General features: G+C 36.9%; 1 protein-coding gene across 11 annotated transcripts in view; it reads left to right on the top strand.

Moving 5' to 3' along the window:
• Positions 1-14,247, top strand: part of WWP1 (WW domain containing E3 ubiquitin protein ligase 1) — a 127,847-nt gene that overhangs the window by 55,445 nt on the left and 58,155 nt on the right. For all 11 annotated transcript variants that reach the window (XR_008528061.2, XR_008509176.2, XM_024250992.3 and 8 more), the window contains 2 exons: positions 1,966-2,150; positions 11,414-11,750. Coding sequence is in view for 9 of the 11 variants with exons in the window: in XM_024250992.3 (XP_024106760.1) it covers positions 1,966-2,150; positions 11,414-11,750 (522 nt within the window). In the remaining 2 variants the exon portion in view is untranslated. The remainder of the gene's footprint in view (positions 1-1,965; positions 2,151-11,413; positions 11,751-14,247) is intronic.

The raw sequence follows: 14,247 nt of genomic DNA on the forward strand, positions 1-14,247 counted from the left end.
GTGGTGGCTCATTCCTGTAATCCCAGTACTTTGGGAGGCCGAGGCGGGCAGATCACGAGGTCAGGAGTTCCAGACCAGCCTGGCCAACATGGTGAAACCCCATCTCTACTAAAAATACAAAAAAAAAAAATGAGCCAGGCATGGTGGTGCGCACCTGTAATCCCAGCTACTCAGGAGTCTGAAGCAGGAGAATTGCTTGAACCCGGGAGGCGGAGGTTGCAGTGAGCTGAGATCGCACCATTGCACTACAGCTCTGGGCGACAGAGCAAGACTTCGTCTTGGGGGGAAAAGTAAATAAATAAAGATAGTAAACAACAGAAGATATAAATATGCTAATTAGACATAGCAATAAGCACTATGAAGTCATTTAAACAGGACAAGATGACAGGAATGGAAAGGAGCCTATTTTTAAAAGAGATGCCAAGGAATCATCTCTGAGGAAGTATGATTTGAACTAAGATTAATAAGCCACAATTGAACCATCTGTGCAGAGTTCTGAGGGAAGAATGTTCTAGGCAGAGGAAATAGCAACTTCAGAGACCCCAAGTTTGTTTACAGTTGTGTTCTAGAAATCCTTCTAACTCTAGAGAATAATATTTATTCTCTAGATTATATTTCTGATAATTTCATAGTTATTATAATTTTACCACCTGGCATATAATAATTTGTAATAAACATTTGAAGACTGTTCAGTATGTTTTTGATATTCAGTAAAATCGATATCTGCTGCAAAGTGAGCACGGATGAGCTTGGAGAGAAATAGGTTAGAGAGAAGATGGGATAAAAGTGTGACTGATTTTCAAAAGATTTGTTGGCTAACCAGGAGAGTGACATGATGATCTGGTTTATATTTTTAAAACAATGCTCAGGCTGCTCTGTGGAGAGCAGATATGGGATGACCTGTGTATTTGGAAAAGCTCTCCTGGTCACTTACATGATAATTTCCAACTGTTTTAAATTTTTTTTTTTTTTTTTTAAACACTGTGTCTCACCAAATCGCCCAGCTCCTTCCACTGCCAATAAGACTTAAAATGTTTGATTTTGTTGTAATTTATTTGCTGATGTATATACTATATATTTTTATAGTTCTGGGGTATAATATTTAGCTTTTTTTGATCATCCTGTAGTCATAATTTTAGTGTCTAGTATATGCTAATTTGTAACCAGTATTTGAAGACTGTTTTTCACTTATTTTTCAAGATTTAATAAAGTTATAATAGTTTCAGGCCAGGTACAATGGCTCACACCTATAATCCCAGCACTCTGGGGGTCAAGATGGGAGGATCACTTGAGGCCAGGAATTCGAGACCAGCCTGGGCAACAAAGGGAGATCCAGTCTCTACAAAAATTTAAAAAATTAGCTGGGCACTGTGATACATGTCTGTGATCCTAGCTGATCAAGAGGCTGAGGCAGGAGGATTACTTGAGCCTAAGAGGTTGAGGCTGCAGTGAGCCACTGCACTCCAGCCTGGTGACAGAGTGAGATCCTGTCTCTTAAAAAAAAAAAAAAAAAAAGTTTACAGTAGTTTGTACTTGATTTTTATTTTTATGATTCATGTAATTTCATGAACTTTTTGAAACTACTTTCAGAGCTTTTAAAATAGATTAATATTAGGCTTAAATATTTAAAATGTACAATTTGAATATTATTGTGGGAGACCGTATTTATTTTGACTTAGTATGTTTGTATATCTCAGTATTTTTTTATCTGCAGAATGGATACACTTAGAACAGAAAAGTAATTAAAACTTTAATATAAAACATGTCATATCTTTGTTCATTACTCTATTTACCTATCATTTTACTTGAAACATAAGAACTCAATTGTTTGGAAATAGAATCTAAAAAATTTTTAAAAAATAACAAAAAAGAAACGAGAACTTAGTAAATAATTCTTATGAAAAGTCTCATGAAATGTTGTTGAATTATACTTAAATGATTGAAATAAGGCATTTTTTTTTCAAGGTTGACTGTTGAAGGCACGAATGGAATAGATAATCATGTACCTACAAGCACTCTAGTCCAAAACTCATGCTGCTCGTATGTAGTTAATGGAGACAACACACCTTCATCTCCGTCTCAGGTTGCTGCCAGACCCAAAAATACACCAGCTCCAAAACCACTCGCATCTGAGCCTGCCGATGACACTGGTAAGCAAGGCTATTTATGACACCTTGTTTAAAGGAAAAGTAAATGAAGTTTATGTATCCATCCATGCCTACACTTCCCTTTTTGTGCAGTCTTTTTTTTGAGACGGAGTCTCACTCTGTTGCCCAGGCTGGAGTGCGGTGGTGTGATCTCGGCTCACTGCATCCTCTGCCTCTCGGGTTCAAGCAATTCCCCTGCCTCAGCCTCCCAGGTAGCTGGGATTACAGGCACCCACCACCACACCCAGCTAAAAAGTTTTTGTATTTTTAATAGAGACAGAGTTTCACTTTTTTGGCAACTGGCTGGTCTCGAACTCCTGAACTCAAGTGATCTGCCCACCTCAGCCTCCCTAAAGTGTTGGGGTTACAGGCATGAGCCACTGCACCCAGCCTGTGCAGTCTTTCTTAATCTTCTAGTCTATGATAGAAATTTAAAAATTACAATGCCTGAAGTTTTTCCTAATAATTTGTAACTTTCTGGATTATTTAGGAAGATATTTCAAAAATATTTTAGAGGTCAGAACTTTTACTAAGCAAGTGCTTATATGAAAGCTAGATTCTTAAGCTTTACGCCACAAACAATACTATGTAATTCATGATATAAAATATATTTCTGTAAGAACTTTAGTTAATTCATTGATTTCTAAGTAAAAGTGAGTAATGAATGGTTCTTTTATCCCATCTTTCAGTATACAATTTTATTATTCTTGGCATCTAACTTGGTGGAAAAATGTACTGGGAGTTGAATAGCTCTCAGAAAGTTTATTTTCGAAAAGTAAGCATTACTGTATTGTAGAAGGAATGCCTAAGGAAGATGTCCTCTGTAATCCTTAGTGGACTCATTTATAAGATTCATGAATTGTTTTGTTTGGTCATTGTATATTAACTCTTTCAAGTGAGTCTCCTGAAACTTAAACATCTTAGGACGTGTTTAAGATTATTAGCACACATGTTGGGAATTAAGTTGAAATCCTGGTCTTTTTATTCAAGAGCCTATGTTCCTCCCTGTGTTTGTCTATTTATGGAAGTATTCAGAAGTAGAAACATGGAAAGAAGCAATTCAGTAATTACCTTAAAATAGATGGAGCTTTCTGATAATGAGTCTTTTATTTGTTGAGACGGAGTCTCACTCTGTTGCCCAGGCTAGAGTGCATTATCAGGATTGCGGCTCACTGCAACTTCTGCCTCCTGGGTTCAAGAGATTCTTGTGCCTCAGCCTCCTGAGTAGCTGGGATTACAGGTGTGTGCCACCATGCCCCCCTAATGTTTGTATTTTTAGTAGAGATGGGGTTTCACCATGTTGGCCAGGCTGGTCTCAAACTCCTGACTTCAAGTGATCCACCTGCCTCAGCCTCCCAAAGTGCTGGGATTACAGGCGTGAGCCACCGTGCCTGGCCAGTAATAAGTCTTAATTGTGTATTTTTACCCAACGTTGGTGTTTGCGGAGATGTTTACCAAGAGCTGTCTGAGAGTTTTTGTAAACATTGAGAACTGACACATGAATGATATTTTCAAAATTTAATTTCTTTAATAATGCTCCCCTTAAAAAAAAAAAGAAGTAGGCTAAAATATGGTTTCCCAAGTACTCACAGTAGGTAGAATTTTTTAGTCTTAATTTAATGTGGCTAGAAAACAGAGAAGAATAGATACAATGATGGTGAAATTAATGAGCAAAGTTCATGTATTTTCTGATTTTCACCTACTTTCTAGTAAGAACATTTGTCTCTGAGATTTCTATTAGCAAAGCAGAAAAGGAAATATTGTCTTGGATTATTCAGATTACTTCTAAATTAAGAACAGACTAGTTAAAACTGCTACTATTTCTAATACAAGTGGAGTGTCTCTAATCTGAAAAATCTCAAATCTGAAATACTCCAAAATCTGGAACTGTTTGAGTATTGACATGATGCTGAAAGGAAATGCTCATTGGAGCATTTCAGATTTTGAATTTTTGGATTAGGGATGCTAAACTGGCAAGTAAAATGCACATATTCCAAAATTTAAACAAATATCTAAAATCTGAAACATTTCCAGTTCCAGGCATTTTAGATAAGGGATATTCAACTTGAATATGGATTTGGAAGTTTTGCTCTTATTCCTAAAATATTCAGCTGATTGAATACATTGGTGAAAGTATCCAGTGACCACTAATTAGTTGTATGTTTTGGCATTTGGATGTATTCAGATGTTGATATAAAAAGGAGAAGAAATTGAGGCTTTCCTCATCATAGAATCTTATTTATACCTCTACAGCTTGTCTGATACTTTATAGATTCTTTCCATTGGTAATAAGTTCAGTTCTCACATTTCTTTCTTATTTATCCTTGCCTAAAATTTTAAGGTAAAAATAAAATGGATGTGAGGAACATGAAAGTTCCATCATAAATAATTCTCATGACATTCATAGTAACTGTAAGGAAATCTATGACAATCGGAAAAATAGTGATAATAGCTCATATTTGTGCCCTGCATGTTCTAAATAGAGTATATCCATTAACTGATTTATCTCTTTCACAATAACTCTTTGAAATAGGTGGTAGTATTTTTCCTTTTCTCTGATGAAGGAACTGAGGCACTGAGAGGGCACAGCTAGGAAGTAGAAGAACTGTAATTGACATTCTGCTATCTGGCTATTGATTCTGTGCACTTTGCCTTCTTCCTATTCATTTTGATGTGTGTGGTTTTTATAGGATCTCAAAGCTATACTGTTCATCTTTTATACTGCTAGGCTTCACACAGCATTCCTCTAGCCTTTTCACCACCTCTGATTATTGCTTGTGACATCTGACAAAACAATCCAACTGTCATCACTCTATTGGCCGGTTTACAGAGGCTTCCGGAACCTGCTCTGTTGGTAGCAGCCATTTAACTGATGTCTTTTTGTATGATTGTTCATCACTTAATAGAGGATGAATTCAGGTATCTTTTCAAGGGGTGGGTAATCCCTGTCCTTTTAAGGTGTTGGTGTAAGATGTCATTACTTTTTCTAATTAAGAATTTCAAAAATTAGCTTTTGTTTTTGGAGATGGGATAGGGGTGTGCATATTCTATGTGTAACATAATTAAATGTTTTTAATCTCTTAATCTGCAGTTCCACAATCTTGAAATCTCTGAAACCAAAGGGATTTTTTTTTTTTTTTTGGTAAACTCATTTGATGGCAAAATGACTAGAACTGATGGACGGCTATTTATGGTTTTTATTTATCATGGCTACTGTGCATATCTCCATTTTACTGCAGAAATATTAATATATTTAATCACGATGTGTGGCCCCTAAACCCCCTCCAGGCATAGTGTAATATACAATATATATGCCATTACCTTTGTTGTTTGTTTGTTTTTTTGAGGCAGGGTCTTGCCCTGACTTCCAGGCTGGAGTGCAGTAGCACCATCATGGCTCACTGTAGCTCTGACCTCCTGGGCTCAAGCGATCCTCCTGCCTCAGCCCCCTGAATAGTTGGGACTGTAGGCATGTGCCACCATGCCTGTCTAATATTAAGATTTTTTGTAGAGATGAGGTTTTGCCATATTGCCCAGGCTGGTCTCAATTTTCTGGCCCCAAGCAATCATCCCACCTCAGCTTCCCAAATTGTTGGGATTATAGGGGTGAGCTATCATGTTGTCCACTGCTACCTTTCTAAATTCTGAAAAGTTATGAGTTCTGGAACACAGCTGGCACTTTGAGGTTTCAGATTAGGGATTGTGGGTCAATACTAAGGGGTTTAAGAAAAACGATATATTTCTGTCAAAGACAGTATTATATATGAGGGCTTCCACCTCCCCCACCTCCTGTTCTTTTGAAGCTTGAGTAAGGGGATCCATTTGACAGTTTAGTTGCTATGAAGATTGGCAGGTATTCCAGGTTAAAATAGGAGGCAGTCATAATGTAGTAAAAAGATTAGATTTAGCTTCTGACAGGAGGTAACGTGGTGTCTCAGCTCCACCACTTACCATGTTAACTCTGTAACCTGGGACAAATTTAACATCCTCAAAATTTATGAAAAGAAGATAATATGCGACTACCTTGTAGGACAGTTTTGGAGGTTAAATGAGATATTCTAAAACGTTTATAATAGTCCTTGGAGAGTGGTATTTAAGAAAAATATATTCTTTTCCACTTTGTTCCTCTGGTCATAACTTCTAGTGTAAAATAACTTTTTCTAATATATAGTTATTATTTTATTAATAAAGTAGATCAGAGCTCAGTATGGTGAGTTTCAGACAGAACTAAATGATATCACAAGTTTATTATATTTTTTTCTTAGCTCTTTATTCTGAAGTAATTATAAATATACAGAAAGTTGCAAAGAAATGTATGGGAAGGTCCCATGCACCCTTCACCAGCCTCCTCCAGTGTTAACATCTTGTATAACTATTTTGTATCAAAATCAGGAAATTGACATGAATATAACCCATAGAGCTTGTTCACATTTCACCATTTCTACCTGCGTGTGTATGTGTGTGTGTGTTTCTGTAGTTTTGTCACATATATGGCTTCATGTACCACCAGTTCAATCTAGATACAGAACTGTAGCATCACCAGAAGACTCCCTCATGATGTACCCTCTTTAAAGCCACATCCACTCTTAAGTGTGAACTGAATATTAAAGAAACTTGCTGTGTATTTGCAAGCAGTTATTTCTCATGTCATAGTTTTAAAATGGAGTAAAAATGGTATTCACTCTAGTATTTCTACTTTTTTCTTCTTTATTTGAATGTACTTTTAGAGTGAGGAGAAATACATGGTGCTTTGAGATGGATATACCATAAAGTTCATGTGAAACTTAACCTCTCAAGGATTAAACATGAAGTTAGGAAGCTATGTCTTGTAACCCAGAAGTCATAATGGCTGAAAGTAAGGCTTGGGATACGTTCATTAAGAAACCAAGTCAGTGGGTGTGGTCTTATGTCTTGTGGAGGACATGAGATGGTTTGCATAAGCTTCTGCTATCATAACTATTACATAAGATTTTAATTTTTTGCCCCGTGTTTCTGCATGAGCAGGGAGCCTACCATCCTGTCCTTCCTCTTTCCTTTTCCTTTCCTTCATTTTTCGGTTTTATCTGTTCAATCTTTCTTATATCCATTTGTCAACAGATGTTTATTTTGCAACTACCGTAGGCTGCACACTGCCAGGTGGATGGGCACATAGGTATCAGAGTTTCTCAATTTCAGCACTATTGACATATTGGCCCAGGTAATTCTTTGTTGTAGGGGGCTGTCCTGTGCATTATATTAATAGAATGTTTAGCAGTATTCCTGATCTGTATCCACTAGGTGCCAGTAACATCTTACCTTCTCCTAGTTGTGATGACCAAATGCATTTACAGACATTACTAAGTGTCTTTGGAGGTGGGGAGAGCAGAATCTTCCCTAGTCAAGAATCATTGATATATATGAACAGTAATCTCTCCAATCAAATATTATTGTGGCATCTTAATGCGGTTCTGAGCAGTATTGAAGAACCAACATTTGTTGAATTATTGAATAGAAATAATTTATTTCTAAGAGTTTTTTTTAAATTAATAGACTTTATATTTTAGAACAGTTTCAGATTTACAGAAAAATTGGGGAGATTGTAGAGAGTTCCCATATGTCCTCCCACCCCACTCAGAGTTTTTGTATTACTAACATTTTGCATTACTGTGATATGTTTGTTACAATTGATGAACCATTATTAATACATTGTTATTAACTAAAGTCCATAGTTTACATTACCTTACATTAACGTTCCTTCTTTGTATTGTACTGGTTCTGTGGGTTTGAGAAATGCATATTGTCATGTACACACCATTACAGTATCATACAGAATAGTTTTACTACTCTAAAATTTGTTTCATTTGTTTATCCCTCAAACCCTTTGCAACCACTCTTTTTAAATACTGGCTCTATAGTTTTGTCCTTTCCAGGATGTTACATAGTTGGAGTCCTATAGTGCGTGTAGCCTTTTCAGATTGGCTTCTTTCACTTAGCAAGGTGCGTTTAAGGTTTCTCCATGTTTTTTGTGGCTTGACTTCTCATTTCTTTTTATCACTAAATATTCACTTATTATAAAGGCTCCTTGGTTACTTCAGTTTTTGACAATTGTGGAAAACATTGCTATATACATTTGTGTGCAGGCTCTTACGTGAATATAAGTCTTCAATTCAGTTGGATTGAGGAGTGAGACTGGTGGGTTGTGTTTTTAAAGTATGTTTACTTTTGTAACAAACGGCCAAACTGTCTTCCAAAGTGGCTGTACTCTCCCACTGCAGTGAATGAGAATTCCTAGTGCTTTGCATCTCACCAACATTTGCATTTCAAGGAGAGTTGTTTATTGTTTATTATTATTTTAACAATACTGAATCTTCCCATTGAGAGATATTTTATGTCTGTATTCATTCTTTTTAGTAATGTTTTTTTAAAGTGTTTTCTTCATGCCGGTTGTGCAGTGGCTCACGCCTGTAATCCCAGCATTTTGGGAGGCCCAGGCTGGGGAATCACTTGAGGTCAGAAGTTCGAGACCAGCCTGGCCAACATAATGAAACCCTAAAAATGCAAAAAAATTTAGCCGGGTATGGTGGCGCATGCCTATAATCCCTGCTACTTGAGAGGCTGGTACAGGAGAATTGCTTGAACCTGGGGTGCTGAGGTTGCAGTGAGCTGAGATCTCACTACTGCACTCCAACCTGGTTGACAGAGCAAGACTGTGTCTCAAAAAAAAAAAAAAAAATTTTTTCTTCGGATAGGTCTTGAATGTAATCTTGTTGTTGATCTTGTGTCTGTTCATTTTGCTGAAATGTTTTAGCTCCAATTAATTGGTTCTAATGGGGTTTTAAAAAATTTTCTTGTGTGTTCTAAATAAATAATCTATTTGTCATTTTCACTACAAATGAGTTTTACCATATTCTTTCCAATGTTGTTATGACTTTTCTTAATGGATTGTCAAATATAATCAATACTGAATTGGCATGGTAATTGTGATCTTCCTTGTTTTGTTGCTGATTTTAATTTATTCTTTTTCTTTTTCTTTTTTCAGGTGGAGTCTAGCTCTTTTGCCCAGGTTGGAGTACAGTGGCACGATCCTGGCTCACTGCAACCTCTACCTCCCGGATTCAAGCAATACTTCTGCCTCAGCCTCCTGAGTAGCTGGGATTACAGGCACACACCACCACACCCAGCTAATTTTCCTATTTTTTGGTAGAGACGGGGTTTTACCATGTTGGTCAGGCTGGTCTCAAACTCCTGACCTTGTGATCCACCGGCCTCAGCCTCCCAAAGTGCTGGGATTACAGGCGTGAGCCACTGTGCCCAGCCCTGATTTTAATTTATTCTTGATCTTAATAGAAGTTCTTACAATAGGCTGGGCACAGTGGCTCATGCCTGTAATCTCAGCACTTTGGGAGGACAAGTTGGGTGGATCATTTGAGGTCAGGAGTTCAAGACTGGCCTGGCCAACAAGGTGAAACCCCGTCTCTACCAAAAAATAGGAAAATTAACCAGGCGTGGTGGCAGGTGCCTGTAATCCCAGCTACTGGGGGACTGAGGAAGGAGAACCATTTGAACCCGGAGGTGGAGGTTGCAGTGAGCTGTGATCGTGCCACTGCACTCCAGTCTGGGCCACAGAGCGAGACACCATCTCAAAAAAAAAAAGTTCTTAAAATGTTTTACAATTATTGTATATTAATGACTGTAGGTTTGTGATAGATAATCTAGATTACTTCTGAATTTTTCCTGATTCTTCTTATCAGGTATTTTACCAGGATTTTCTTGAATGCTTTTGGTTTGTATTGAAAATAATCATATGACATTTATCCTTTAATCTGCTAACAGTAGATTTTCTAATGTAGTTTCCTAATATAAAATCATCCTTGATTTGTTGTTGTTCAATTTCAGCTTTGAAAGGTTACATTACCTTCCCAGAATGAGTTAGGACACTCCTTTTCAGTTTTTCTCCCCTAATGTGTTATAACACCTTAAATAACATAGGAATGATCTATCCGATAAAGGCTTCATAGAATTTTCTCAAAAACCTTTCTGAGCCTGGGGCCTTTAGGAGGGATGGTATTAGAACTTTCATCACCTTTTCCATTGCTGCCCTGATTTGTCTTTTTTTTCTTTCCCTTGAGTTAGTTTAGCTAATTTCAAACTCATTGATATAAAATTGTACATGGTATTTCTAATGTTATTTATATTAAACATGTTTTCTTTATAAAACTTGGAAAGGTATATTTCGTGGTTTCTCCAGCTTTCCTGATTAAAAAAATCATATGCATTTGTTGAAAATGCAGATCCCCAGGTTCTTCCCTAGAGATTTCCCCTAGAGATTCAGTAAGTCTAGGATGAGGACTTAGATACTATATTTTCAGTAAGTTCTTGAGTCTTATCAGGTGCATTAGGAAATTCTGATCTTTTTTTTGGTTCTTTTGACTAAAACTCATTTTCTTCTACTGACTTTTTTTTTTTTTTTTTCTGTATCGAATGAATTCTAAGCTCTTTTATTACCATTCTTTCTTACATCTTTGGGTACTTCTTTGGCCATGTCCAGTAGCATTTAATCTGAGTGTTTTCTTTTTGTCATTAATTCTCCTAAAATTTGTGATTATGTCTCCCTCTGCCATTTCCATTAGAACTTTGATATATGGTCTTCCAGTAGGTTTTGTTCTGTAATCTATTCACCCTTACTGTTTTAATTTGATTCATTTTTATAGTGACACGTAGTCGAACTAGATCAATCACACTTAAAATGAAAATTAGGAAAACTGTGTCACTGGATTGCAGTACAGGGTTATTTCTTGAAAAAGTGTAGAATGGGTTCTTGCAACCCCTATAATACTATCTTAAGAACTGATGCCATCATACAGTTCCTACTATTGGCAAAACAGTTCGTTTGATGTTAGCTACCACTTACACAAGGGAAGAGCGATTGAAAGGGATCATTTTTCAAAGTTTAGATTGCCCATACAGACTTCTCTCAGAATTGATGATTTGGAGGGAAAACATTGGTTATCTTAATGGTGGTTCCTCTCTCCTTAAGGTTGTTATTATTATACATACTTAAATTTTTATCATTTACATATTCATCCCTGAAATTTTGAGCAACAACAAAAAAATCTCCATCTTATTTTATGTTATATATTTTGAAAATATTACTTTGTCTGCTGTTTGGAGAATGGATTGTAGTTGCTTAGTCTGGATTAGGCTCTGAATAAGTGTAGTCAGTTGATTAGGTAATTGATTGCTTTATCATTACTTGATAGATTATTTTATTAATTTTCCCTTCTCAGTTAATGGAGAATCATCCTCATTTGCACCAACTGATAATGCGTCTGTCACGGGTACTCCAGTAGTGTCTGAAGAAAATGCCTTGTCTCCAAATTGCACTAGTACTACTGTTGAAGATCCTCCAGTTCAAGAAATACTGACTTCCTCAGAAAACAATGAATGTATTCCTTCTACCAGTGCAGAATTGGGATCTGAAGCTAGAAGTATGTTAGAGCCTGACACCTCTAATTCTAGAAGTAGTTCTGCTTTTGAAGCAGCCAAATCAAGACAGCCAGATGGGTGTATGGATCCTGTACGGCAGCAGTCTGGGAATGCCAACACAGAAACCTTGCCATCAGGGTATGTTAAGCTTTTTAATGTCTGACTTGCATTTAAGTAGCAACTCTGTTAACTTAAGACTATTGAATGTGTGCATAAAATGTTTTCATTGTTCAGAACTTTGAAATCTAAGTTGGGATCTGAATCATACTATTTATTTACTTGCTACAAAACAAGTACTTTTTGAAACTAAGAACAATTGCTCATCTGGTTGAAATATATGTAGTATGAAGGGAAAAGAAAAAACCTCATGTTAATTAGCAAGACCCTCTTGATTTGATTCTTGGTTTATTTCTGCTTTTCCTAAGAGTGACCATGATACTCCATGTAATATCCTCAGTTCTGTGGCATCCTTGGTGATCTGTTTTCCAGACCTCATACTGGAGAGCAAATAGCTCTTCTTTTCCTCAGCTAATATTGAGTGATGGGGAGTCACAAACCTTGCTGATTGGTTCTATTAAAAACACAGTTTTTCATTGCTGGTTAGTAATTCTTAATCTCTTTTAAGTTTCTCATTGTAATTATTCAACTTCCCATGATTTTCTTTAAAGAGTATTCTATATGTGTATTCCATTTGGTAATTTCTTTGACCTTTGACACTGATAATACTAATATTAATTAATGATTAATTGTCTCTGCCTTCAAGAAGCTTATTTAGTGATTCACAGTTGTAAACGTGTACAGTATATACAATACAGTCCGAAAGTGCTGCAATAAAAATATGGACACGTGCTTTCCAACACAGCTTACAGTGATCAGAATGTCAACTCTTGTAGCTGTTGAAATTGCACTTCTAGATGTCTCTACACTATTGTCTTCATTTTGTTACCTCGGTCACTATGTTAGTGTACCTTGGTTTTTTTTTTTGGAATTGTTTTTTTTTTCTCAGTGCCCTTTACTGGCTCATCTGATGTTGTCCATTGCTTAATTACGGTTTCAGCCTTTGGTCTTCCTTTGTGTGCTTACCCCAGTAGATCTAGCACTCTCCATTATTATTGTTTTGGAACAGAGTTTCACTCTTGTTGCCCACGCTAGAGTGCAATGGCACGATCTTGGCTCACTGCAACTTCCGCCTCCCAGGTTCAAGTGAGTCTGCTGCCTTAGCCTTCCGAGTGGCTGGGATTAGAGGCATCCACCACTATGCCCAGCTAATTTTTGTATTTTTAGTAGAGACTGGGTTTTTCCATGTTGGTCAGGCTGGTCTCAAACTCCTGACCTCGTGATCCACCCGCCTTGCCTCCCAAAGTGCTGGGATTACAGGTGTGAGCCACCATGCCTGGCCAGCTCTCCATCATTTTAACTATTAAATCTATATGTTCAGGCCAGACTTTTCTCTGAGCTTATTTTCAACTGCTTTTCCCTCTTCTGTTTCCTGCAAATGTTTCAGACCCTATATTAGCTTTCCTTTCCCTCTCAAAAATCTCTTGTCCTGTGTCCCATCTTTGGTAGATTAGTCATTTATCCCAGTCTCTCATTTGCCAGTCACTGTGGCAAAGACATATAAGAAGCTATTCTTACTGTCAAGAACCTCATCGTCTTAAGTGGTGGGGGTGGGGAAGAGAAGTAAACAATCAGCCAGTATACCGTACAATTAAAGCTATGCCATAGGTAAGTTTAGGATGCCATGAAGAGGAACACATGCAGAGAAGGAATGGGAGGAGTTACCTGTGCCATTGACATCAAAGAATACTTTCTGAAAGCTATGACACTTCAGTGGATTCTGAAAGAAGAGGAGGAGTTAGCAAACAGTGGAGGTACGAGTGGTGAAAAGTTTCATTTTCAGTAGAGCCGACTGCACATTCAGATCCCTAGCACCCATGAAAATGAGTATGCTGAACCTAGGAATTATTATTTTGTTATAGTTTGAGTTCAGCATTTGAGGCAGCAAGATATATAATGCTGAAGAGAAAACAGCCCTGTGAAGAATTTTATGTGATTGCGAAAGGTTTGGAAGTTTTTTCTGAAAACCACAAATAAGCATGAAAGAATGTAAAGCAGGGGAGTGGCATAATCCTCTTTGCTTTTATTAAGATCATTTTTACAGTGGTATAGACAGCTGAGGAGTTAAGGAGTTGGGATAGCAGTCAGGCTGTTTTATAAATGAAGGAAGCCGGCATTCTAGTTCAAAACAGTAAGTATATAAACCTAATTCTGTTGAGACCAGATAAATGGTTCAGCAGACTTGTTGCCACCACTTATGATCTTTGTATTAGAATTTTACAGTAATCTATATTAGTGTTTTTCAAATTGTAGAATGCAACCTGTTAATAGGTTATGAACAGCATTTGAACACATAATGAAATAAAGAAATATAGGCGAGAATAGGAAATATTGGAAGATGTTAAATGTAGTAAGAATAAACATTGTTTCCTGAAAGTTTGTTTTTCTGTGTGTGTGTGTGTGTGTGTGTGTGTGTAAGTAAAATCAGTAGATAAATAGCAATCTGGTATACACAGAGATATTGATATAAAACACACTTCTTACTGTGTAAACTGTGGTCAAAAAAAGTTAAAAAGCC

This window comes from Pongo abelii, chromosome 7 (genome assembly GCF_028885655.2).
Source record: "Pongo abelii isolate AG06213 chromosome 7, NHGRI_mPonAbe1-v2.0_pri, whole genome shotgun sequence".
Lineage (NCBI taxonomy): Eukaryota > Metazoa > Chordata > Mammalia > Primates > Hominidae > Pongo > Pongo abelii.